This window comes from Somniosus microcephalus, chromosome 8 (assembly GCF_052327205.1).
Source record: "Somniosus microcephalus isolate GS21.2 chromosome 8, FLI_Smic_1.0, whole genome shotgun sequence".
Lineage (NCBI taxonomy): Eukaryota > Metazoa > Chordata > Chondrichthyes > Squaliformes > Somniosidae > Somniosus > Somniosus microcephalus.
Window position 1 is genome coordinate 65,832,933 of NC_140994.1, and position 23,276 is coordinate 65,856,208.

General features: G+C 43.7%; 1 protein-coding gene across 1 annotated transcript in view; it reads right to left on the bottom strand.

Moving 5' to 3' along the window:
* pcgf5b (polycomb group ring finger 5b) overlaps positions 1 to 23,276 on the bottom strand; it is a 67,155-nt gene that overhangs the window by 12,044 nt on the left and 31,835 nt on the right. The window contains exon 7 of the mRNA XM_085996138.1: positions 19,820 to 19,909. Within this exon, the coding sequence (XP_085852264.1) occupies positions 19,820 to 19,909 (90 nt within the window). The remainder of the gene's footprint in view (positions 1 to 19,819; positions 19,910 to 23,276) is intronic.

Genomic DNA, 23,276 nt, shown 5'->3' on the forward strand with positions numbered 1-23,276 from the left:
GACTTATCACGGTGTTAAAAATTCACTTACAGTTGAATGGACAAGCCGTAACTTTTTCTGGCAAGCTTAGCAGGTATCTAGTGGGTAAGTATAGCAACTTCATGCACTTCATGTACTTGAATGCTGAGTCTCTCGGTGAGATACCGATATAGCAAAGCTTCTGGAGGAGTAGGGCAACTTGGACAGCAACTTCCTGATTTCTGCATTTAACTGTGCATAAGCGGATGCCGGAAGTTGCTGTCCGATTTACTTCTTAATAACGGTGAGCGCTGATAGCCTCAACATTATTTCTACCACAAAATCCAGAGCATTATATGTAACACTTGAAGAAAGTAGTCTACTCCTGTTAATTCAAAGTTGCTAAATTTGAACTACAGCATAATTCAATTTTTTTAGTGCATAAATAATTGAATTAATAGGAGTAGACTGTATAGTTGTTTATGTTTACAAATAAATAAGGACCTACCAATATATTATTCTGAGTAGATAACCAAAAATGAATAAAGCATGATCTGGCAAGTCCATCCATTACACCTTGTAGAAATGTCTTTCCAAGTGAAAACAACTGATACAGATAAGTACACACACAACTGGATAAAATGTTCCAAGTTTAATTAAAACCCTAACCAGACACAGTGTCTAATTACAAGTAATTAGTAGAAGTGCATTTTTTGAATGTAATAATTAGCAGTTGCCTTGCAATTGATACCAAGAATTAACAAAGTCAAAAACTGTATTCTACATGAAACCATTGGAGAATTTCTGTAACTCATGCTGAGTGAGTTCTACCTTGAAAACCCGTAAGTCTGCAACAAATATTTTCCTTTATTATTCAATTGATACTTATAATACTTCATTTGATTTGAATGTGTTATACTAAATAAGGCCAATTAACAGCTTGATTAGCTTAACCACCTATTAAGCACTGTGATTACATGGTCGTTTGCAGAAGAGCAACATATTTTCAATTAGGCAACATCTGTTTTATGTTGTACAACATTAGTGTGTGTATTCAGAAAGACGAGAGCAAAAGTGGCCACAAAGGGAAAGCAAATTCCTTCAAACAACTCGGAGGTTCTATTAGAAAAAGATTACTTTTTTTCCTGTGCCTTCCTTGCTCCGAGCTCAAGGTGCTGTTGGGTTTTTGTAAATCGCTGTACTTCGTGGCAGAGAAATTCAATTAGAACAGGTGGTTTGAAGCTTGAGGCGCGGGAGTTAAAATACTCAATTTCTGGAGCAGCGGGTGAATTTCTAACTCACCCACCGAAAACTGGTCCAGAGTTAAAATCGGGCCTGAAGTATTTACACAGCTACAGTGGATAAGAAAAACACTATTTATTTTCCAGGAACAATTCAGAAGCACTTGCTTCACTGTCTCTGCATGCTCCCTATATGTACACCCCAGTATCCATATGTAAACAGTGTAAAGCATAAAGTTCTGAATTTGGCTGGAGAATATCTGGAGGCCGGCCTGGAAAAAGATAGATGGATGGCAGGGGCAGGGGCAGGGGTCCATTTGCAGTGGGGAGGGTACCTGCTGCAGCAGCGGCCCATGCTAGCACCCCTACTCTCCATGGCCCATAAAAATAAATAAAAACTTTTGGGCTCCACTTAGGTTGCACTGGCAGCTGAAACTAGGCAGAGTGTGCATGGTGCCCACTTCACCCAGTTCTGTCCTAAATTGGCTCCATGGATGTCGTAGGACCCAACTTGCATATTAAAAGGGCCAATATGCCCCTCTGAAGGTGTAAGCGGGGCGATAAGCCATCTTTGAGCCTGATGAAATTGAGATAATATTAATTCTACAGAATGATTCTCACTCAGGCCTTTAACTATTTCCTGCTACATTATCATTATAGCTGTAGCTCAGTGGGTAGCACTCTCGCCTCTGGGTCAGAAGGTTGTAAGTTCAGGTCCCACTCCAGGGACTTGAGCACAAAAATCTAGGCTGACACTCCAATGCAGTGCTGAGGGAGTGCTACACTGTCGGAGGTGCCGTCTTTCGAATGAGATGCTAAACCGAGGCCCCGTCTGCTCTCTCAAGTGGACATAAAAGATCTTATGGCACTAATTTGAAGAAAAGCAAGGGAATTATCCCCAGTGTCCTGGCCAATATTTATCCCTCAATCAACATAACAGATGATCTGGTCATTATCACATTTGTTTGTAGGAGCTTGCTGTGCGCAAATTGGCTGACGTGTTTCCTACATTACAACAGTGACTACACTCCAAAAGTACTTCATTGGCTGTAAAGCGCTTTGAGACGTCCGGTGGTCGTGAAAGGCGCGATATAAATGCAAGTCTTTCTTTTACATTATGGGGATCTCCGTTTTACTTGAATAGTTAACCTTCATGTGATGGTACAGCACTCCATGGTTTTAGAACAGCTCCTGCAATTTCTGATCAATTTCTTTTGGGTTCCATTGACATATTCTACAGCAAAATAAGAACACTGACTAACAGTGAAACACCACATCACATTCAGTTAGAGGACGTGCCAGAAAATTTCAGGCCACCTCAATTCACAAAAGTAGAAAATGCTGGGAATACACAGCAGATCCCTGAGAGGCTGAAACTTTTTTTTTCTTTTCAAATGTGGAAACATTTCCTGTTTATTTCAAGCATTTATTGTTTTAATTTTGGTCTCCCCATTTATTCACCAGAAAAGGAAAGGGGGTGGGGGATGTTACTGGCAGGTCACATTAGTCAATTTGAAATAAAAAAACAATGGCGTTACAGCAATCCTATATTCCTGGAGATCTGGAGGTAACCTATTTATAGAACTGAATAGAAAAGCGAGCAACATATGGAAAAAATAAACATTAAAGATGCAGCAACCGGCATCGGCATGATGGGCCGAATAGCCTCCTTCTGCGCTGTATCATTCATACTAACTTCTGGTGTCCCAATTAGTAGCTGTGTTGCAACAAATCTATCAACAAATAAATAGTAAATGCCCCAGGCCTGCCAATACAGATCTATTTCAGAACCCCACATCTCAAATACTTTTCAGACATTCAACAGTTATACAGGATACTGTTATCTTGACTCATGTCTCTAAAAACTGGCTGTTGACAGAAGAACAAGATCTTAAAAAGGCTGCCAATCCTTCTAGAATCTGATGGCTAGACGGGGTCTAGCATTCTTAGACACATGTGGAATTGCTCTTTTCACTGGCCAACAGTTATAAACATTATAATAAAGCATTAAACAAAGGATTTTTGTGCTGAGAATAAATTCATAATTCTGATGAATGGCCTGCAATTAGGTATTTCTATCCTCAAATATATATAACTATTTGAAATGCAAAAATGTCTCAATCTCCTCCAAAAATGAAACTAAACTCTTCTCTGGGGTGTCACTTTCAAGCATTCTTATTGACCAATAATAAAAAATTATATCTCTGTGGTGTCACTTTCTCGCAATCTTATTGGACAACATAATCACAGTGTCCAGAAAAATGACCATTTCAACTGTTCAGTATTTGATTGTGAGGGTGCTAGGCCAAAGGTGGTAAAGGCAAGCCAGGAGTGGCCATGAATTCCTGCAGATTTCAGTTTATATAGTTATAGTGGTTAGATCCATAGAATTGCATAGGATATACAGCACAGAAACAGGCCGGAGTTTATGCTCTACTCGAGCCTCCTCCCATCCTTCCTCATCTAACTCTATCAGCATAAACCTCTAATCCCTTCTCCCTCATATGTTTATCGAGTTTCCCCTATAGCATCTATACTATTCGCCTCAACTACTCCCTGTGGTAGCGAGTTCCACATTCTCACCACGCTCTGGGTAAAGAAGTTTTTTCTGAATTCCCTATTTGATTTCTTGGTGACTATCTTATATTGATGGCCTCTAGTTTTGCTCTTCCCCATAAGTGGAAACACACTCTCTGGGCTGGATTTTGTCAATGGGGACGTGATGGAGGCGGGACTCCCACTTTTTGGGTTGTAGTCCCGCCTCCATCGATTTGTGGCCAACCCACGCGATTTTCCCTTGATTGACCTTGTTGAGCCCGCCCAGCGGGCTCAGCAGGCCAATTAAGGGACACCCGGTTACAGGTGATGTCAGGGATTGACATTTCATCTGTCAAGACAATCTGACTTCTAACTTGAGTCCTTCTCCACAGACTCAGTTAGAAATCTCTCCAGAACAGAAAGCAGAATGCTGCAACTTTTGACAGCTCGCGGCCATTCTGCTTTCTGTGCCGGTGAGATGAGGGACTCCCGAGACCTGAAGGAAGGAAGCCTGCATTAGTAAGTAAAGCTTATTTAAACACTTTACACACACCAAAAACACACTTACCCCTGCACTCATCACTCACCTGAACACCGGACATCTCGAACCCTCAAAGCCCTTCAGCCCGACGGTCCGCCTCGCTAACTTGGTGTGGTTTGGAGCCGTCAGGCAGCCCACACTTCAGGGCTAAAAATAGGGATTAGGCCAAAAACTGCCTGTTAACAGGCAGTTAATTGGCACTAATCCCCTTCCCGCCTCGGGGAGACGGCTCCCAGCACAGGTCGGGTACCCGCCTCCTGGGAAATGGGCATGGAGGCGGGTTGAGGGCGGGAAGGGTTCATGCGCCCCGATTCTGCAATTTTCCCCCCACTCCCGCCTCCAAGGGGCTTGGAAATTCGAGCCCTTTGTCTCTACTCTATCAAAACCTTTCATAATTTTGAAGTTCTCTATTAGGTCAGTCCTCAGCCTTTTTTCAAGAGAAAAGAGACCCAGCCTGTTCATCCTTTCCTGATAGGTATAACCTCGCATTTCTGGTAGCATCCTTGTAAATCTTTTTTGCACCCTCTCCAGTGCCTCTACATCCTTTTCATAATACACAGTACTCCAGGTATTCTAGTGCTCCATCTTAAAATAAAGCTGAGGAAAAGATAGGGAAATTAGCAATCATTAGATGGCAATCAGATAGAACAAGAGCCAGAAATTGAAAATGCCCAAATTAAAGAGGCACTGAAATGCACTGAAGATGCATTACACAACACTAAAAAGGAAATAAAGCGGTATCAAAAAAAGTGTTAACATAGTAACCTTGCAGTGGAGGGATAGAATTCATTCATTCTGTGCTAGAGAAATAAAGTCTGGCTCTGCTGTGCCCACAATATGTAAGCTAAAACACTGAAGAAACCAGTAGGAAGCTCAAGGGAGAGATACCTTGAACTTTCCTCCAAGGAGAGGAGGGGGTTAGCCTACTGGTAGGATAAAACGAGCTACGTTACTAGTTCTGACTTTGATGAAGGTAGCCTCTTAACTGAAAGATACACTAACCTCCCCTGTTTCCAGAAGCCTAGTTACTCTTTTCCCTCACACCAGAGAACAGGTGGAGGCTGTTTAATATTGTCCCCACAACTGAGTGATCAAAAAAACCAACAGCTAACAGACAGTAACGCAAACTGCTCAAGACCTAAATAAAAATGAGTATTATTAACAAAAGAACAAGAGAACTCCTGAGGCTGCTTGTCCAAAAAATAGCTTAGCTTCAACATAACTTGAAGCTTCAGTGGACCCAGGTAAAGAGCCATTTTCAATCAGTGGTGGACAAAGATTGAAGACAGAAAACTCCAGGGTCAGAATGGAAAGACTGGAGTAGAATAGGTCAGAACTGCACCTGACTAATCACTGGCCATGATAGATGACCCAGAAGAACTAGTCCTTTGAAGAAACTTGAACAGAGGAAAGGGGTCAAAAAAAGTTATGTTGGACAATGGACCATCTTAATCACAACTGAGTCTAATTGACTGGAGCACATTACATCCAAAATAATATAAATTGGCCTTTTCCTTTAACAATGGACAATATATGTGGAGTAGTTACCTCTGATTATGCCCAGTAGAGTTTAGTATACTGCTGCATAAAGCTATAACAGGCATGGCTGAGTAGGGAACTTAATCCACATAGGTGATTATGACAAGCAAAACCTGGCCAGAACAGTATGAAAAACTGAGCCACATATTAACACGGCTAAGGAATGCTGGCGTAAAGGTGATCATGATGAAGGGACAGTGGTCTTGACAACATGTGAACTGTGTAGGATATACCATCAAACAAGATTCATTCTGCCACAGTATGACAATATTGAAGTCACGTACAGGTTGGAGCCACCAACCAATCAAAGAGAGTTGAAAAGTTTCTGGGATTATATACTACTCACGACAGAGGACTATGCAAAGATTACCCAATGTCTTAACAAGCTATAAAGCTTTGGAATTAAGGAAAAGGACAAGTTAATGCCATGAAGGAACTGAAGAGAAGGCTCGCTGACACCCTTGCTTAGTGCATCATGTTCAAGAGAAAGAGGCATATGTCAAAACTGGCTCTATGGAGAACAGCATCAGAGTTAAGTTGTACCAAAAGCATGGTAAAGACAAGAGTTATTGCATAGACCAGCAAGAACCTGACTTGAGTGTGATTGTCTAGGACAGTTCAGGTATTTCAGGTTAGACACTTCACCTAAACCATATAGTTTTTGAAGGGAATTAGAATGCTCAAGGTTTTCAAAAGCTGAGAGGTTTAAGAATATAAAGTTGACAAGTTCAAGAAAGCATAATTACATTTACAGTTGTGTTTATGATTTAAATCTTGTTCATTTATATTAAGTATCTGTGTACTTTTATTGTAATTGGCGAGACTGAACTTTGTGACGATATTAATCATAGTACAGTTTTAGATCAAAGGAGAAGCAGAGAGTGTAAAACGTGTTCCAATAGTTCATTTAATTGCTTAACTTTCTAAGCACAGGGAGAGAGTACAGTATAATAGCCAACAGAAAAAAAGTGTACGGTTAGTTAAAGTCGAGGTGATTATGAAAAAAGGTCATTTACCACGAACAACAGTAACTCACCACGGACATAACCTGGAGGGGAAGGCACAATTGCCCAATGTGCAGCCAGCCTGCTACCCAGGGAAAACAGCTGTACACTTTCATGCTCATGTCACCAAAGAGAAAGCCTCACCACTGGAATCCTACCAGTAATACGTTGAATATAGACTGAAGTTAGCCTGCTAAGTCTGTACTGTAATGTTGGGACATCAAATGTTATTTTGTTATACTGTAATTAACCTAGTGATGGTATTAATTGCACTATAATAGATGCTGTTAAATAAGATAGTGCTAGTAATGTGTCTGCATTTGAAGACCTTTGATGCCTAAGGCAAACAAGAGTTAAGTTGAAATTCACTGGTGTTTTAATGGCGCCCTCTTACTGACAGAGCTGGCTTGGCCAATAATCAATACCTTTCTGACTGGGTTACAAAGTTCCAAGTGAGCTAATTTAGACAATATATATGAAACCCTAAACATAGACAGTAAATCCTGATCTAATTTCTGATGCAGAAGGATTTCTCTAATACTTGGAATTTTTCCAATACAAAATTTGTTACATATTGTGGATGCTGTGCAGGATTTAGTGTTCACGAGCTCCAAAGAAAAAAGGAAAGTGTAAAGCAAAGGAGGTAAGAAATCAGAAGTAAATAGATTAGGGAAAATTAAGCCAAATTATTATAACAAAATCAATTTTTAGACTCAATTTTGTTTTAATTTTCACTGTAAGAAACACCACAGAAGGCCCACTAGTACATAGATATGAATGAATACCCAAGTTGATTAGACTGCAAAAGATCATTTTAAATACATTTAGTTTAACAGTAGGTAAACTTTAACTGTTACTAAGTTTAATTTACACATAAGCACATACACATCAGATATAATTTGGTTCTTCATTTTCTCCAATACTGTCAAGATGCAATTAAATGTGGAAGAATTGATCAATAATGGCTGTGTGAATGTCAGTGCTATTGCAGAATAAGCCATATTTTAGGGTAAAGTGTGCAAAGCTCTATCCGTGGCAATCTTCACTGGGGGTGGGTGCACTTTGCAACACTCGCTTTCTAGGGGTGCACTAAGGTAGTGCACATGTGGGACTTTGGGCAAGTTCTAGACCGTTCAAGCAGGCTTCTTGAAGGGAACCCTGCTACCCTGTCTAGTTGATACTTCTTTTTCAATCGGGAAACGATAAAAATGTTTCACCTTGTACACATTGGCCAGGAATTTCCTTGAGTTGCTGCCATAACCGTGCCAGAAATGCAGCGGAAAACCCGTTTACACACGGAGTGGAAGCAACTCTGAGGAAATTCCCTGCCATAGTTTTTGCCACTTGTTTGATACATCATATGTGCACTACCAACTGCCTGATGTGGCAGATGTGTCCAGAAGTTAATTTGAAAGGATCCAGTAGCTTGATAGCTTCATGCTGTGTTAACCTTCGCTTCTATGGTAAAAGACATTGGGGGTGGGGGGGGGGGGGGGGGGGAATTCAGTATCGCCCCGTTTGGGGCGCCATTAGCGGATGTGCGCAAAGTTTAGCGCCTGGCGCTAATTATCGCCTCCGACGGCAAACTTGGCTTTTACATAGAAACATAGAAGATAGGAGCAGGAGTAGGCCATTCGGCCCTTCGAGCCTGCTCCGCCATTCAACGAGATCATGGCTGATCATCCAAACCCTAGCACCCGGTCCCTACACCGACAGCCATCCCACCCAAGCCCTATCCCTGTAACCCCGTAACCCCACGTATTTAATCCCCCCTAACACTAAGGGTCAATTTTTATCATGGCCAATCAACCTAACCCGCACATCTTTGGACTGTGGGAGGAAACCCACGCAAACACGGGGAGAATGTGCAAACTCCACACAGGTGGCCCCTGGAGGTGATTGGAGTGCTAAATCAGATGCTTCACACCTGTCTTAAGGCGCAAAGGCCAAGGAGCGAGGCGCTACCTCAGAGCGCTGGCAATGCTCATGTGATGTCAGTCAGCAATGGAACACAGACACACTGGCTCCGGCCAGTTCTTAAAGGGGAGTTCTGACAAAAGGTCATCGACCTGAAACGTTAACTCTTGTTTCTCTCTTCACAGATGCTGCTTGACCTGCTGAGTTTCTCCAACATTTTCTGTTTTTATCTTAAAGGGGAGGGTTGATTTTGCACTCCATCCACATCCTGTTCATTGCAGCCTTGAATCTTGGCCTGGAGAGACCTGTACATCAAATCTGCTAGAAAGAACAATGGAGAGACCCAGGGAAAGAGCTCAGAGTGCAGCCCCCACAGTCCCTTCTAAATAGATACAAGGAAGGGCAAATCAAAATGAACCTGCAAAGTGCTGCTCAGTACCCAAAACTCCTTCACACAGCATTGAATCTCTCCAGAAGTCTCTCTCTCTCTCTCTCTCTCAGAATGCGTGGTTCAAAAATGTCACCAACAAAAAAAGGTAGGAAGTGGTTGCCTTTAAATAGCGCTCCCTCAGTCCCTTCCTGACTGCAAAACGCTCCCCTCAACCTGTCGTTGCTAGCGGCAGGCGGTAAGGCAGGGGGCGCCACTCAATATCCGGTCTGGGGCACTACCGGGGCATTGCGCACTCGACTGACGTCACGATCTGCCGGCGCAGGAGATCGTGGCAGTAGTGTTTAGCGCCGCCGCAAAATGTCTAGTTAATTTTGTGAGCGGCGCAAACATCGCCGCGCCTGGGTGCTAGTTGCTTTGCGCCCCATTAGCACCCTCTTAAGGCGCTAACGGGAGGCGCAAACAACTGAATTTTTCCCCCATGCTGTCTGCAGGTCACCGTGCAGTAACTGGTACAATTCTGTGACAAGCTGTCTTGTGAAGCACAGGTGGCTAAAACAGATGTCCTCTAACATGTAGCTTTCATGGTCATTTCATGGGTGCTAGTCCACAGATCACCAGACTTATTGAATTTCATTTCACAACTTGCTATGGCGGGACTTGAACTCGCAACCTCCAGGTTCTTAGTCCAGTACTATAACCACTACACTACCTTGAATAAACTCAAGGTATTACACTACAAGTAAAGTCTAGCTAAGTGGCATTTTCACTGCACATCAGACGTATAATATTACCACCTTCTGCAACCTAGCTAATTGGTGTAATCTCCTGATGCAATGTCATTTTACCCCACTAATTCAGATACGACATATCTTGCACATATCCCTATATGCTTCTCAGTGAATTACAAGGTAGTAATTCAATTGAGTCGGGATCCAGATGATATCACAAACCATTTGCAGCTTATGCTCATCATCTTGAAACCTGAGATTGCATTTGTTTTAGGTGCCACAACATGCTGAAGAATGATTTGCATTACCACTTTATTCCCATTCTTAATGCTGAAGAAAGATGTGCATCCTCCACTTTTCTGAGTCTGGACTATTCTGCAAGCCCCTCTGTCAACTCCACCATAGAACTTTAGCCATTAATGATCAGCTTTCCAGGATTCCCTTCTTAATCCCTTCCCCTTTACCACATCTCTCCTCACCGTATCAAAATCTACCTCATCTATATTGCCTTTGGTCACTTTTTCTCCCAATTTCTGCCTAACTGTCTGAATTCTCCCATCCACTTGTGAAATGCTTTAGGGTGTTTCATTATATTGAATGTGCTATATAAGTGTAACTTGTTATTAAAGCTGTCTGTGCTTTCATTTTGGCCAGGAAGATATTCTTCCTTTTGTCTCTATATGCATTTCTATATGTAACTCAAGGTGATTTCTTTCATTATATATGGACTCGATGGTGAGCCTCCTCAGTGTACTGTTTCATTCTGAGGTGAGCTTCAAGTATCACATCCTATCCATCACCATGAACACCTGTCTCTGTAACATTACCTGTCTCCATCCCTACCTTTTTAAAAAAAAAAACTGTTCTCAGAATGTAGGCAACACTGACGTATACTGCCCATCCCTAGGTGTCCTGAGAAGATATTGGCGGGCATTCTCCTTGAACCATGGCAATCCCTGTGCTGATGGTGCTCCTACAATGGTCTAAAGTAGGGAATTACAAAATACTAACCCAGTGATTATGAAGGAATGACAATATATGTCCAAATAAGGATGGTGTGTAACTTCATAGAATCTTACAGCATAGAAGGAGACCATTCAGCCCATTGTGCCTGTTCCACCTTTGTCCAATGTCCAATCAGTCCCACACCCATGCTTTTACCCCATAGCCATGAGAATTTATTTATTTTCAAGTACTGTATATATGTTATTCCCTTTTGAAAGTTACTATTGAATCTGCTTCCACCACCCTTTCAGGTAGTGCATTCCAGATCATAGCAACATAAATTGCTGCAGTGTATTATAGGTTATGTACAGACCACAGCCAAAGTGTGTTCCAGGTGCTAAAAGTCTCATCCATGTTTTAATCACCTCCAGGCTACAGCAACTTAAAGGAGCAGGCAAGCGTAAAAAAATCCTGAAACCAAGGAAGTAACAAAATTACCAATGTTGAATTGCCACTCCATATGCCTCAACTCATAGCATTGGTGTGGAGATGCCGGAGTTGGACTGGGGTGGACAAATGTAAGAAATCACACAACACCAGGTTATAGTCCAACAGCTTTATTTGAAATCACAAGCTTTCGGAGCGCTGCTCCTTCTTCAGGTGAAGTGGAGAAATGCATAAAGACACAGCTTATATAGTCAGAGAATCATGTCAGATGTTTACAGGTAACCTTTCCAACTGCCATTTATCGCACCTCGGCAGAGAGATAATCACAGCAGTCAAAGGTGTGAATGGTGTCCAAACAGGTCAGTCAGGGAAACATTACATCAAAGAACAATGAGGTGGGGTCACAAGGGGTCAAATATTGCAGATGCTGGGGTCTGTATGAAAAACAAAAAAACAGACAAAAAACATTTTTTTTTGGCTGGAAATCACAGCAGGTCCAGCCGCATCTGTGTAGAGAGAACAAGCCAATGTCGACTCGAGTCTGGATGACCCTGCATCAGGTGGGGTTACATGTAGCGTGACATGAACCCAAGATCTCGGTTAAGGCTGTCCTCATGGGTGCGGAACTTGGCTATCAGTTTCTGCTCGACGATTTTGCGTTGTCGTGTGTCTCGAAGGCCACCTTGGAGAATGCTTACCTGAAGATCGGAGGCTGAATGTCCTTGACTGCTGAAGTGTTCCCCGACTGGGAGGGAACACTCCTGCCTGGTGATTGTTGCGCGGTGTCCGTTCATCCGTTGTCGCAGTGTCTGCATGGTCTCGCCGATGTACCATGCTCCGGGGCATCCTTTCCTGCAACGTATGAGGTAGACAACGTTGGCCGAGTCACATGAGTATGTACCATGTACCTGGTGGGTGGTGTCCTCACGTGTGATGATGGTATCTGTGTTGATGATCTGGCATGTCTTGCAGAGGTTGCTGTGGCAGGGTTGTGTGGTGTCGTGGTCGCTGTTCTCCTGGAAGCTGGGTAATTTGCTGCGAACGATGGTCCGTTTGAGGTTAGGCGGCTGTTTGAAAGCGAGTAGTGGAGGCGTGGGGATGGCCTTAGCGAGGTGTTCGTCGTCATCGATGACATGTTGAAGGCTGCGAAGAACATGGCGTAGTTTCTCCGCTCCGGGGAAGTACTGGACGACGAAGGGTACTCTGTTGGTTGTGTCCCGTGTTTGTCTTCTGAGGAGGTCTATGCGATTTTTCGCTGTGGCCCGTCGGAACTGTCGATCGACGAGTCGAGCGTCATATCCCGTTCTTACAAGGGCGTCTTTCAGTGTCTGTAGGTGTCCATCGTGTTCCTCCTCGTCTGAGCAGATCCTGTGTATTCGCAGGGCTTGTCCATAGGGGATGGCTTCTTTAACGTGGTTAGGGTGGAAGCTGGAGAAGTGAAGCATCGTGAGGTTGTCCGTGGGCTTGCGGTAGAGTGAAGTGCTGAGGTGTCCGTCTTTGATGGAGATTCGTGTGTCCAGGAATGAGACTGATTCTGAGGAGTAGTCCATGGTGAGTTTGATGGTGGGATGGAACTTGTTGATGTTATCGTGTAGTCTTTTCAGTGATTCTTCGCCGTGGGTCCATAGGAAGAAAATGTCGTCGATGTATCTGGTGTATAGCGTTGGTTGGAGATCCTGTGCAGCGAAGAAGTCTTGCTCGAACTTGTGCATGAAGATGTTTGCGTATTGGGGTGCGAATTTGGTCCCCATGGCTGTTCCGTGTGTTTGGGTAAAGAACTGGTTGTCGAAGGTGAAGACATTGTGGTCAAGGATGAAGCGGATGAGTTGTAGGATGGCATCTGGAGATTGGCTGTTGTTGGTGTTGAGTACTGAGGCTGTCGCAGCGATGCCGTCATCGTGGGGGATACTGGTGTAGAGTGCCGAGACGTCCATCGTGGCGAGGAGTGTTCCTGGTTCAACTGGTCCGTGGGTGCTGAGCCTCTGTAAGAAGTCTGTAGTGTCGCGACAGAAGCTGGGGGTTCCCTGTACGATGGGTTTCAGGATGCCCTCGACATATCCAGAGAGGTTCTCACACAGGGTTCCGTTGCCTGATGCGATAGGACGTCCAGGTGTGTTGGCTTTGTGTATCTTTGGGAGGCAGTAGAAGTCACCCACGCGGGGATTATGTGGGATGAGAGCATGTAGGATGCTTTGAAGGTCTGGATCGAAGGTTTTGATCAGTCTGTTGAGTTGGCGGGTGTGTTCTTTGGTCGGATCTGCGGGTAACTGTCTGTAGTGTTCCTGGTTGTCCAGTTGTCGGTATACTTCTTTGCAATAGTCCGTTCTGTTCTGTATGACGATGGCACCTCCTTTGTCTGCTGGTTTGATGACGATGTTGCGGTTGGTCTTGAGAGCGTGGATGGCGTTGCGTTGTGCTCGGGTGACATTCTGGACTGCCTTGTGAGTGCGGCTGATGAATCTGGCATTGGTGCATCTCCTGACAGCTTGAGCATACATGTCAAGCTTAGGGCAGCGACCCTCCGGAGGGGTCCAATTTGACTCTTTCTTCTTCGGTCGCTGCACTGCGGATCCCTCTGTCTGCTGTTCCGGATCATTGATTGTCTCATTGGGTTCGCTGCTGACATCTTGGGATTTGTGGAAGAATTCCCGGAGCCTCATTCTCCTGATGAATTCCTCTGTGTCTGCCGCGAGACCGATGGGGTCCATTTTGGTGGTGGGGCAGAAATTGAGACCTCGGCTGAGAACTTCAATTTCGTCTGGTTGAAGGGTGTGGTCGGACAGGTTGACGATGGATTTCCCTGTGGTTTCAACCGTGGTACCGGGGGAGGCTTGGTTGCTGCTGCTGGTGATGCCAAGTTTCTCAAGCTTCCTGTTCTTGGTGTGCATGTAGGTAGCGTAGTTCCGTTGCCTTGTTTGTTTGGCGGTGTCTCGTAGCTGGTCTGCTGCGTCCTGAGCACAGGCTGAGAACATGGACTCCATCTTGGTTTCGAGGTTGCGGCGTCTGCTGTAGAGCTGGTGTACGAGATGGTTGAGGAGTGTGCGAGAGGTACGACGGCAGAGTCTCTCAGCGTAGTCTGTGTTGTAGGTCGACTTGAGTGGGTTAGTGATCTGTAGTCCTTTCGGGATCTTGTCTGCTTTCTTGCATCTCTGTAGAAACTTGATGTCTGTGTCGATATGCGCGATCTTCTTGGAGATCCTCTCCACTTTGAGCCGGCAGTTTGTGGTGTCGATAGTAGCCATGGTGTGGAGATGCCGGAGTTGGACTGGGGTGGACAAATGTAAGAAATCACACAACACCAGGTTATAGTCCAACAGCTTTATTTGAAATCACAAGCTTTCGGAGCGCTGCTCCTTCTTCAGGTGAAGTGGAGAAATGCATAAAGACACAGCTTATATAGTCAGAGAATCATGTCAGATGTTTACAGGTAACCTTTCCTAACATCAACAAGTTCCATCCCACCATCAAACTCACCATGGACTACTCCTCAGAATCAGTCTCATTCCTGGACACACGAATCTCCATCAAAGACGGACACCTCAGCACTTCACTCTACCGCAAGCCCACGGACAACCTCACGATGCTTCACTTCTCCAGCTTCCACCCTAACCACGTTAAAGAAGCCATCCCCTATGGACAAGCCCTGCGAATACACAGGATCTGCTCAGACGAGGAGGAACGCGATGGACACCTACAGACACTGAAAGACGCCCTTGTAAGAACGGGATATGACGCTCGACTCGTCGATCGACAGTTCCGACGGGCCACAGCGAAAAATCGCATAGACCTCCTCAGAAGACAAACACGGGACACAACCAACAGAGTACCCTTCGTCGTCCAGTACTTCCCCGGAGCGGAGAAACTACGCCATGTTCTTCGCAGCCTTCAACATGTCATCGATGACGACGAACACCTCGCTAAGGCCATCCCCACGCCTCCACTACTCGCTTTCAAACAGCCGCCTAACCTCAAACAGACCATCGTTCGCAGCAAATTACCCAGCTTCCAGGAGAACAGCGACCACGACACCACACAACCCTGCCACAGCAACCTCTGCAAGACATGCCAGATCATCAACACAGATACCATCATCACACGTGAGGACACCACCCACCAGGTACATGGTACATACTCATGTGACTCGGCCAACGTTGTCTACCTCATACGTTGCAGGAAAGGATGCCCCGGAGCATGGTACATCGGCGAGACCATGCAGACACTGCGACAACGGATGAACGGACACCGCGCAACAATCACCAGGCAGGAGTGTTCCCTCCCAGTCGGGGAACACTTCAGCAGTCAAGGACATTCAGCCTCCGATCTTCGGGTAAGCATTCTCCAAGGTGGCCTTCGAGACACACGACAACGCAAAATCGTCGAGCAGAAACTGATAGCCAAGTTCCGCACCCATGAGGACGGCCTTAACCGAGATCTTGGGTTCATGTCACGCTACATGTAACCCCACCTGATGCAGGGTCATCCAGACTCGAGTCGACATTGGCTTGTTCTCTCTACACAGATGCGGCTGGACCTGCTGTGATTTCCAGCCAAAAAAAAAAGTTTTTTGTCTGTTTTTTTGTTTTTCATACAGACCCCAGCATCTGCAATATTTGACCCCTTGTGACCCCACCTCATTGTTCTTTGATGTAATGTTTCCCTGACTGCCCTGTTTGGACACCATTCACACCTTTGACTGCTGTGATTATCTCTCTGCCGAGGTGCGATAAATGGCAGTTGGAAAGGTTACCTGTAAACATCTGACATGATTCTCTGACTATATAAGCTGTGTCTTTATGCATTTCTCCACTTCACCTGAAGAAGGAGCAGTGCTCCGAAAGCTTGTGATTTCAAATAAAGCTGTTGGACTATAACCTGGTGTTGTGTGATTTCATAGCATTGGAATAGACGAGTCTAGAGGTAACAAAGGCATGGATGAGGGTTTCAGCAGCAGATGAGCTGAGGCAGGGGTGGAGATGGGTGATGTTATGGAGGTGGAGGTAGGCGGTCTTGGTGATAGAGAGGATATGGGGTCGGATGCTCAGCTTAGGGTCAAATAGGACGCCAAGTTTGCGAACAGTCTGGTTCAGCCCCAGACGGTGGCCAGGGAGAGGGATGGAGTTGGTGGCTAGGGAATGGAGTTAGTGGTGGGGACCGAAGACAATAGCTACAGTCTTCCCAATATTTAGTTGGAGGAAATTTCTGCTCATCCAGTATTGGATGTCGGACAAACAGTGTGTCAAATCGTAGACAGTGGAGGGGTCGAGAGAGGTGGTGGTGAGGTAGAACTGGGTGTCGTCCGTGTACATGTGGAACCTGACGTGGTGTTTTTGGACGATGTTGTCAAGGGGTAGCATGTAGATGAGAAATAGGAGGGGGGCCAAGGATAGATCTTTGGAGGACTCCAGAGGTAATGGTGCAGGAGCAGGAAGAGAAGCCATTGCAGGTGATTATCTGGCTACGACTGAATAGATAGGAATGGAACCAGCCGAGGGCAGTCCCACCCAGCTGGACAACGGAGGAGAGGCATTGAAGGAGAATGGTGCATTCAACCATGTCAAAGGTTGCAGACATTTTAAGACAGATGAGGAAGATTAATTTACAACCAAGTACAGCATCTCGTAGTTTCATATTGTTTCCAAAGGACAGAAATGTAGAGGAGTAGCCCTGCCAAAATATCAGTAAATAGCAATTTGAAGGATTCCCATACTTGTTCAATGTAACCATTCAACTAAATTACTGTACTGTAACTTTAATGTGGGCACTTGCTGAATATAGTAACTATTAACTCATCACATTGCTATTTGCTGGGTGGAAGCCCATGTGCTAAATTAGGCTACCCACTGTGACTTCTACAGGAATGAGAGATAGGAGCCAAGATCAGGATCTAGTAATGCTCAAAAAGCACTCATTATAATACAATTTAAAAGTTTACATCTCTTAAGAAATCTATTTAGGAAACACTAAAAACCCTCTTAATTAAGAGGAAGCTGTGTAAATTGTTGGGCACAAAAGCAAATTGCACTCCAAGTCATAAACAATATGGCCTAAGATCATCAGTAAAATGGTAGGGTAGGACTTTCGCCCGCCCACGTGCTCCTACCAGCATTTGGCTACATTATGCTTGGGGGGGGGGACCTCATTTAATATGCAAGGTGGGATTTCAGTGAGGGAGGGAAATCGAGGCAGATTGGGGCACTTAAAAAGTTGCTGCGACTGAAATGACCAAAAGCACAGCCTGGTAAACTCATGGGAATACAAGCCAAGTCTATGCAACTTGTGCTCATAAATTAACCCTTTAAGCCCTGATATAATTCTGGTGAATCTGCGCTGTACCCTCTCCAAGGTCAATATATCCTTCGAGTTACGGTGACGAGAACTCAACGCAATACTCCAGATCTTGTCTGACCAAACTCTGTACAACTGAAGCATCACTTCCTCATTCTTGAATTCCAACCTCCTTAAGATAAAGGCCAACATTCTATTAGCCATTTTGATTATTTTTTGTACCTGTGCACTAACTTTTGGTGATTTGTGTACATGGACACCTAAATTCCTTTGCTCCTCCATAGCTCCTAGTCTGTCACTACGAAGATAATATTTTTATTTGTCTTTCTTAGATCGAAAGTGGATGACCTCGCACTTTCCCACATTGAACTCCATCTGCCATAGTTTTGTCCACTCACTTAGTCTATGTTATCTTGTAACTTCCTGCTCCCATCCACACAACTTACTGTGCCTCCTAACTTTACTGTAACACTGATCACACTCACAGGTGCCAGCAGTAATAGCAATGCCCTACTCTCAGCACTGATCTCACACACAGGCACCAGATACAACCAGGACAGGTCATTTCCTCTTCTGTAGCATTAAATACAAAATGGGAAAACTTGAATGAAATTAAAACAGAGAATGCTAGAAATACACAATAGATCAATCAGCATCTGTGAAGATAAGACAGATAAACGTTTCAGATGGCACTAATCTTACTAATGCAGATTTACATCCAAAATATTAACCTGTGTGTTCTCTCCGCAGATGTTGCATATTTTCAGCATTTTCTGTTTTTGTTTCAGTCTTCTGGCATTTTCAGTTCTGTTTTTCTTTTTATTAATATGAAGCTATTTTTGCATGGAAAATAAATGTAAGCAGTACTTATTCTGGCAATTTCAGAAGGACCTTGTAGAGGGAACAACCCATGGTTCAGGTCCATATTTAATGCTTCAGTTGCTCAGGGTTTAAAAGAAATAAGTGTACCTTCAGCTAAGATCAGCAAAAGAGAAAACACACCAACAAGCTTAAAATACTTGTGAGAAGTGTTTACACTGAAGACACTTGTGGGTGCAATAAATGTGCTGGTCTACATAGTAAATCTTGAACGTATACTTGTACATTAGCAAGAAATTTAGAGACCTTGGGTTGGATTTCCCTCCAGGACGTTTTGTTGCCAGAGGTGGGTCAGGGCGGGACTTCCGCAGCTGTCTTGATTCCACTGTGAATCAGACCCATTTTCTTGGGTCGGCTTAATTAATTATGCAGGGTGGGCTCCTGGCGCGATCACCACCACAAAAAGGGTGTCTGCAACTATAAGGCAGTAAAACGCAGTGGCATTGCAGCACCAGAAGGAGGAGTCAGAGTTAGGGCAGAGGCGGGGTAGAGAGCAGAAACACTCTGAAGAGTTTTAGTAAGAAGGCTCGGAATAATCCTACGATTCCTTTGAATGAGTCCACAAGGCAGAAGAGAGAGAGAGATGGCCACTACCAGGCCCTTTTCTTCCATTATGGTCATCAACAATCTTCTTACTGCTGTCCCAGCAAATACTACCACCACTGTACAGGTGTAACCTGGCTTCAGAGATGCTGCTATGGGAAAGCAGGGTAATCAGCTGGTTCCCCCGGGCCAGGCCCGGCCCAGCCTGGCCTGGCCCCTGCTGTCATTTACATGTGGTCGGCAATCAAGGGTCTTACTTGAGGGTGGTGAGGAAGATTTCTAGTGCTGTCTTTAGGGGTGGAGATCCGGTGGTAGGCCTCCCCATCCCATTGTCCCTCCTTCTCCAGGCCTCAGGGTTTGAGAGAGATTTCAATCAAGACGACAAATACACTTTAGAGACAAGGTTTGGGTTTTCATCATTTCAATCTTATTGTGCATGATTGGTATCTGTAATACCTATGACTAGTAATAACAATGCCGGTTATAAGACAGTTGTGTCATATTACTGTTAAAAACATCACAAAATTGTGCGGGTCCTATTCTTTTAAAAACACGCACCTACCAATAGAAAACTTGGTGAGGTGACATGGATCTGATACTTTCCTGTGCACAATTGTTCATACTTGGATATCCCTCAGAAAAGTTTAAAATGCTGCAAAAAGGTACTGGGGACAATGGTTCATGATACATATCCCTATAAATGGCCATGACCTCAAGCCACATTCAATCTTTGTCACTAATACACATTGCTGATGTGAGAGGCAACCTCTATTTTTCCCTGTAGTCAATGCTGAAAAACTAACTTTGAAATATAAGAATTTATTCATAATTTAAATATCAGAAATCTATTTATACATACTTACATTTTCAGCTCTGAGTCTCCATCTAGTCATATATATGAATTCCATGGTATGATCCTTCCCCATAATTTCCCCATTGCATAGAACATCGAGCTTTGGAGAAAAAAAACAAGTCAGTGTCTGATCAACACTAAGGAATTTATATTATACACATAATGGGGGTAAGATTCCTCTTCCAACAAAAAGGGGATAAAGTTTGTTTTTCGCCTCAACTACTGGCCCCTAAACAAAACACAAGACCATAAAAATTGTGATTTCTGAAAATGCCAAGTTTCATTTGTGGGTTATTACTTGCAGAGAAATGCAGGCGTTTTTTGTTAAACAGAGAACTTCACCCCCAATACGTTACTTGTGTATATATACAAACACAGGCATACACAGCCACATGTAAAACAATTGTAACAAGATCAAATGCAAGTTGAGAGAAAGCTGCATGGACCAATTATTCTCCCTTGTTCAATCCTGACAATAACAAATGGTTCCTTTTTTCTTTTCAATTGTAATAATAAAAATTGATGGCATAGTTTGCACTATCAGACTGAGATATTGGGGTAGATTTTCATAAAGCTGTCGGGAAGGAGGCGGGATTACAACTTTCGGGTTTTAGTCCCGCCTACATCGACGTTCGACCAATCCACGCGATTTTCCCTTGATTGACCTTGTTAAACCCGCCCAGCGGGCTCAGCAGGCCGATTAAGGGCCACCCGGCAACAGGTGATGTCACAGACTGAAATTTCATCTGTCAAGAGGTGTTGACAGATGAAATATCAATGTTTCACAGCTGTTTGAAGCTGTCAAACACTGACAGTCTGACTTCTAACCTGAGTCCTTCTACACAGACTCAGTTAGAAGTCTCACCGGCAATGGAAGCTGAAGGCTGTCACTTTTGACAGCTCGCAGCCATTTTGCTTTCAGTGCCGGCTGAGTGATGGACTCCCGAAATCTAGAGGAGGAAAGGCTGTTAAGGTAAGTACAGGTAATTTAAACTTCTTTACACACTTTAGACACACCAAACACACTTACCTTTGCACTCATGCACCCATCACTCACCTGAACACCGACATCACGACCCCTCCAAGTCCTTCAACCCGATGGCCTGCCTGCTCTAACCTGGCGTGGTTTGGAGCCGTTGGGAATCCCACACGACACCCCTCAAAATAGGGATTAGGCTAAAAACTGCCTGTTAACTACCTGTTAACAGGCAGTTAATTGGCACTAATCCCTTCCCGCCTCAGGTCGGCGGGTCCCAGTGCGGGGCGGGTACCCGCCTCCCCTGAAACTTACGTGGAGGCGGGTTTTGGGTGGGATGGTGTCGGGACCCCCGAAATCGGGATTTCCCCCCCCCCCCCACACGCCTGAAACCCCGCCTGACGGCTCCAGGAAAATCGACCCCATCTACTCAATGTCACTGTAGCTTTTAAAAACAATTTTTGTTTCTGCTTATTATTTTGTTTCTCTATTCAAAAACACATGGTCTAAAAACTGTTTATTCCAATGTCTCCCCTCATAGCTCATTGGGTAAATGCACTATGCAGTGATACTAAACCATACAGATCAGGGAGGTAACCAGATTGAATCCTTGGCTAGTTATGAATTGACAATCACTGCCAAGTTGAGTGGGATTCGACAAATGGTCTTAGCATCACTGGCACTTGAAGGTGTTCTGTTGAGATTGAGGTTGCAGTTGAAGTAATGTTTGCTAGGTTCACAACGGAAGAAGCTTTATTCTGCATCAAACTAGTTGTTCACCTGACTGTTTTTGACTTGTGTGTCAGCTGTGACACAAAAATCTAGGCTGACACGCCAGTGCAGTACTGCAGGAGTGCTGCACTGTCAGAGGTGCTGTCTTTCAGATGAGACGTTAAACCGAGGCCCCGTCTGCTCCCTCAGGTGGACGTAAAAGGTCCATGGCATTATTTCGAAGAAAAGCAGGGGAGTTATCCCTGGTTTCCTGGCCAATATTTATCCCTCAAACAACATCACTAAAACAGACTATTTGGACATTATCACATTGCTGTTTGTGGGAGTTTGTGTGCAAATTGACTGTCGCGTTTCCTACATTACAACAGTGATTACACTTTTTAAAAAAAGTACTTAATTGGCTGTAAATTGTGTTGGGATGTCCGGTGGTCGAGAAATGCGCTCTATAAATGCAAGTCTTTTTTTCTTTCTTTTATATTAGAATGTCAAAGGTGAAAATAATGACTGGGAATTTCCTCAGAAATGCTCCCACTCCGCCGCTGTAACATCCGGTAAACGGGGTTTCTCCCGAACTTCCGATGAAGTTATGGCAGCGAAGCAGGACCAGCTCTGGTGAAATTTCTGGCTAATGTTTAATTCCACCATAACTAACATTCTCTACCTTGACAATCATAAAAAAATCTCCAGAAATTGTAAGAACTTTATTAAGAGTTACATTGGTAGCTAATACTGTGATTTAATTAATGTAGACAGAAACTTGACTGTAAAAAAAACTTACACACAAAACATTCCATCTTTTATTTGTTTGTGTGCCTATTGGGTGTTGCACATTGAATGTTTTGCTCAATTTATGGTTCTCTCTTTTCAGGTGCTTTTTCTGTGTCCTTTGAATCATTTGGTACTTCTTCCAGATGTGTCATATCTTTCCTGAACAGGTGAGTTAATGCTGAGGAAACTTTTCTCTTTGACTGTTGTACTTGTATACCCATAAATTCTAGATGGGATGTTATGTACCAAAGTACTTTGTTGGCAAATGTTTCCTATTTCAAGGTAACGAGTCAGAAGTTTGCTACTAAATAAAGTATAAAAATATAGAAAATCTTTCCAATTAGAACATTTTTCCCTGGAGCACAAGTACAACAATTAAGAAGAAAAGCCAACTGTGTAATATTAACTAGCCTTACAGAAAGAAACATCAGAGAACAGACCCAAACTGCCTCATGGAAGGAAAAAAAGGAGTGTTTACAAGCTGCCAAAAGGAATAAAGTAGCTCAGGTTTTTGACAAGTAAAACTTCACTTTGCATTTGCAGTTTTATGAACTTTATAATTTTTTAATGCAATTTTTATAAATTCCCATGGACACTGCACATGCTCAGACTGCAGGAGCTGTCTTCTGCTCTGGGCAAAAATATCACGTCTGAGTCCAGGTTTTTAGGAGAGGCTGTAATCTTCCAGTAAAAACATTTATGAAGGTATTAAAAGGCACTAAAGACAACACAGTGGGTGAATTGTATCATGTTATTGCACATTATGTAATTTTAACTTTTTTTACATAAAACCTTATTTTGGACACAGAAATTTCAGTTATTGAGAAAAAAATGCTGGACAATTTTTTTCAAAAAGCATTTCGAGTGGTTGGTCAACAAACTGTGACAGCAAAATGTTTACATGTTTCGATAAGGTCTCCCCATTATAAATGCTTACATATGAACTTTTAATGTTGAAGTGTGACTCATGTCACAGGATGCAAGGTTTGTG